The 4,935-nt window shown below is 39.4% G+C and overlaps 1 protein-coding gene across 1 annotated transcript; it reads right to left on the bottom strand.

The window, feature by feature from the left end:
• Positions 1,877 to 4,266, bottom strand: LOC109832341 (protein STRUBBELIG-RECEPTOR FAMILY 7-like). The gene is made up of 4 exons (XM_020399745.1): positions 4,153 to 4,266; positions 2,592 to 2,724; positions 2,042 to 2,113; positions 1,877 to 1,967 (listed from the first exon to the last, which is right to left on the bottom strand). The coding sequence occupies exons 1-4, from the start codon at positions 4,241 to 4,243 to the stop codon at positions 1,892 to 1,894; spliced, it is 372 nt and encodes a 123-aa protein (XP_020255334.1). The 5' UTR covers positions 4,244 to 4,266; the 3' UTR covers positions 1,877 to 1,891.

The following is a 4,935-nucleotide window of genomic DNA, read 5'->3' as shown; positions in this document are numbered from 1 at the left end:
CCTGATGTACGCAATGGTCTGTACGAGACCAGACATTGGCCATGGCAGTGGATAGTGGTCAGTCGGTTTATGCGAATCCAGGAAAAGCCTCCATTGGAGAAGCGGCCTTCAAAGTGGATTCTGAGATTATCTACGGAGAAACAACAACCAAAAGTGTTTGCACTGATTGTAAGGGAGAGGTAGAAGTGCAAGGGTAAGCTAGATGCAGACTTCGCCTCGGCGAAGTTGATCACACGAAGAAAGCACACACCGGCTATGTATTCATTCGCTCGATAACTACAGCTGTCAGTATGGATGGTCACAGGTACATGAGATCGTTAGCCCACCATCCACTACAGAAGCCTCGAGTCTTATTGCAGTGACTGAAGTCCAGTAAATGAGATGATATGGCATTCAAGGGTTTGTCTGACAGAGCTGGGATTCAAACAGGAGAAGAATGTTTTGCACAGTGATAAGCCCAGAAGTGTGATACACTTGGCGAAAAATTGGCATTTCCGATTACTAGAGAAACGAAGCATAATTGCGTTCGCGGTATCTTACTTCATCATGGATCTCGCTGTTGGATAGTGACGTGTTAAAACTGGAAAAGATTCCAAGGGAGGTAAGAAATCCGGCAGACCTATGTTAAACAAAGAGCGTGATGTTCAGAAACTGGAGTTGTGATCGCTAACTTCAAGTCTTGGCCTTGTCATTGCATAAGATGATGAGGGCGGACAGCACACACACGGAGATGAGCCTTCAATGATAGATAGGCGCTTTGGCGTCGGTTTGGTCTCCAACGTGGGAGACTTGTTTAATTTGGGGGGATACCAACTCTTGTGGTAAAACACCGGCGAAGAGCTCAGCGGCGAGCTGTCAATGGATGTTGCAAGGCGTGCGTGGAGCTGACGAACCGCAGCGACGCTGCCGGTTATACCGACGGCGGAGGAAGCTCCGACGAGGCTCGAGAATGGCGAAGTGATCGCAGGCGAAAGCGGCGAACGCCAATTCCTTCGTGAACGCATCCACTTGCCGGCGAACGCAGAGTGGGCCGAACCCGCTTGCGAAGTCTGCGTTCGAGACCACGCCCATTCGAGCTTGCCGTCTTTCGACCTCTGCCTTTCGCACCCCCTTCTTTATGGCGTCGCGGGTCGCTGGCGAAGCTGGTCGCCAGCGTCATCCCCTCATCGTTATTTAAACCGCCCCGCTAGGGTTTCCGGAGGCCGTACTTTTTACCCCTCCTCCGATTTTTCCTTACTGGCCGGACGGGACCACGGAACGCAGCTAGCGTTCCCATCTCCAGCGCTCATTGATTTGAGGGAGAATTAAGAAAAAGATTTAAGGAGAGCAAGAATATAAAAGGGGTTTTTATATGTGGGTTATTCATATTGTTCTCAAGTGAAATTGAAAAGCGGTTTCAATACCTTTGATTATTAACGCTGTAGCTAAGTGTTTATACTGAGAAATCTGCAGTTTGAGATATCGCCCCTAAAATTGTATTTCTTGTTAATTAATAAGAAATTATCTGTTGTGGCTCCCGAGGACGTAGGCCAGTTGCCCGAAGCCTCCCGTTAAATGAAATCTTGGTGTACTTTTTCTATACTGCGTTTCTGTTGCATTAGGGGTTTAGGCGTTAAATTCCTAACAGCTACATGATTGTTAATTCATTAAAAGCACAATCTGCCTTGCTTTGAAAATAGTAAGCAATTTCAGGGGATAAGAGAGAAAGGAGCTTTTATTCACATTGTCTCAAGATTTGATCATGTAAGAGTTGTCCAAACATATCAGTTAAGATTCCCTGAAGCTGATTGTGAGCAAGATTCCTACCTTCATCATCAACTCGTTTTAACTGAAAAAATATCCAGAAGAAAAGTACAAAATATGACAATAAAAGTTCCCTTCATAATGATACTCACAAATATTCAAGAGCATGCATCAGAGTGATTGAGTAAGGAATGCCTTGAGCAAATTGATTAGAAGCAAGATTTCTGCATAACCAATGTCACAGGAGTTAATTAGAAAGAAATAACCAAACCATCTAGAATTTTGCATCAAAACTTACAGCCGTTTGAGGTTTGGAGGAAGATTATATGGAATTTGGCCTCCGTTTCCAAGGCTATTGGTGCTCATGTCTCTGCATCATATTCAGGATATCAAACCCAAATCCCAAAAGAAAAAAGGGTTAATTGCATATAGAACCTTGCAGTATCGTTGTTTTGAACTTACTACCCGTATAGTATCATTGTTTCAGATAGACCCCCTTGGTTAATTTTTTTGCTCTTTTATCCTTCGTGAAATTTTGGCACATCTTGCAAAGGTGAAATTTGTGACTATCTGAGGGTTAAAGAGAAATGATTTAACCAAGGGGCTCTATCTGCAACAATGAAACTACATGGATAGTAAGTTTAAAACAGTGATACCACAGGGGGTCTATGTGCAAGATTATGCATAGAGAAAGAATAATGCACACAGCTCAATTAATGATTTCATGGAGTCCATGTTATAGGCCAATGTCCCGGTAAGTCCAAGACCTGACAATTTTCTAGAAGAAAAATGACATGCTTCAATAAATACATCGATTTCAATAAGAAAATAGTTTTGAAGAATCTCACATCTCGGTAACTGATGACCCTGAGCATGTAATGCCTTTCCATGACTCCCCGCAGGGATCACCACCATTTTGTTTCCAACCACTTAGCTGCCCCGGTGAATTTAAGCTACTGAACAAGGTATTGAGAGGGGTAACTGCATAATGGAACATACAAAGAGAACAAATGAAGATGAAAAATATTTGAACTAAATTCATCTAGATATATTTAGAGAGGACCAGATGGGGTTGAGACCCTGAAGACCAAAGGCAGTGTATTCTCAGTATCATGAACAAGTAGCAAAATAAGAAAGAGAAGAATAATAAGAAAAGGAAAAGATTTAATCCAATAGTGTATCATGAACAAGTAGCAAAATAAGAAAGAGAAGAATAATAAGAAAAGGAAAAGATTTAATCCAATAGTATTAAACACATGGCACCGAAAATTCACAGGAGAAGAATAATAAGAAAAGGAAAAGATTTAATCCAATAGTATTAAACACATGGCACCGAAAATTCACAGGGGAAAAAATCTGCTAGGCAAAAGATGTGTTGATATCTCAGGGAAATTGCGCAGTTCAAAAGCTTCACTAGCATCATGTAACTGCTGCTTAAAAGCCATTAGAATATACTTCCGTGAATCTTTACTGATAAATATAAACTTGTATATAAACAAAAATATATCTGCACTCCTCCAAGAATATAAATTTAGAATCTCATTAACAAGTGGTTGTGCCAACATTACTTGCAGGGCAAAAAAAAAACATCTCTATACTGTTCATCAGGGTTTCTTAGCATATCAAAAAACAATGGGAAAAAAGAAAGGAAAGAAAAGAAAACTGCTAAGAATCTGAAGTCTCAGATAATCACATAAAAATTTGAAGATTAATGTGATGCACGAAAAGAAAACTGCTAAGAATCTGAAGTCTCAGATAATCACATAAAAATTTGAAGATTAATGTGATGCACATCATATTATATACATGTTCATTAAAAAACCAGATAATCACATAAAAATTTGAAGATTAATGTGATGCACATCATATTATATACATGTTCATTAAAAAACTAAACAAAAGGAAGCACTTCTTTAGTCCAATATCAGATTTTACAACAAGCAAGCAAACATATAGATACATGATATTGGAATTAAAAGACAAGCAAAAAGGTATCAGCATCCATCAAAAAATTAGGGTGGATACAGAAAATATATTTTTCTCATATCAGTAAAAAAGGAGCTTCAAATACAAAGGGCTGCAGAGAATCTGAAGAAACTATTCACTCAACATTATTGCTTTTGTACATTAAACTTGAACACAGAGGTGAGGAACTTCATTGATTCAGTTCAAAAATCAGATTTTTGCTACAAAACTCCAATTTTCATCCAATTTCAAGTCGCCGGGAAAACTGAAATGAATCAAAAGGTACAAAAATTGATGATCAACTACAAATTGAGACAGATTCCACAACTGGGTACTTTACCTTTATCCGCATTAACATAAAAAAGAGAAGAAAAAGAATCCAAAATATGTGAAATAGATTTTTTTTAAAAATCAAAAAAGCTGCTAAAGATGAGATGGCTTTACCATCAGATTGATCAGTGGAGCCATTAACAGAACTCGAATTCAAAGCCCAAATACAAGCTAACAGTACCCATATGCTCAATTTCTCCCTCATCTCTCTCTCTCCCCGATCCAAAGTCCAAATAATTTACCCTTGTTTAAGAGCAAGTGCATCAAGCTCCCAGTTAGGAGTCCTAGTCAGCAAACTCTCAAGAGCTCTCAAACATTTTAGAATAAAAATTAAAAAATTAAGCCTTAAGAGGCACTCCTTTTATGGAGCTCCAACAAGCTCCTAGTTAGGAGCTCCAACAATATCAAAAAAACCTCTCTTCTATTTTAATATTTTACCCATTACTTTCAATTATATTTAAACCTCTTGTATTTTATTTCTAACCGTTGGATACGGCCTTCGAGGGAGCGCACACGGTCTTCGAGGTAACCCGCGGTCTTCGAGGTTGGGCACGAAGTTCGAGGTATCACAAACTTTGATCGTCAATCGACAGATTCCTATAAAATTCGATGGCTTCTCTCCTTAACTCATCATCTCCAAGAATAAAATGTCTAGCTCATCTAGCTCTAGCGATGATGAAATGATGAAGACGTTCTTTCTTATGGGAGCTGCTGTCGTTGAGAAAGAAGAACAAGAGAAATGTTCAATTTCAGTTCAACACAAACGATGTATCGTGCTCCATCGAAACCGACTGGAAGGCCACAATCGGTTGTTCCAATATTATTTTGCTGACGCACCAACCTATCCTCTTTATTATTTTCGTCAAAGATTCAGAATGACGCGTTCGTTATTCCTTC

This window comes from Asparagus officinalis, chromosome 3, assembly GCF_001876935.1.
Source record: "Asparagus officinalis chromosome 3, Aspof.V1, whole genome shotgun sequence".
In the NCBI taxonomy this organism is placed as follows: Eukaryota; Viridiplantae; Streptophyta; class Magnoliopsida; order Asparagales; family Asparagaceae; genus Asparagus; species Asparagus officinalis.
The sequence above is the reverse complement of the archived record's forward strand: the minus strand, read 5'-3'. Positions and strand labels throughout refer to the sequence as shown.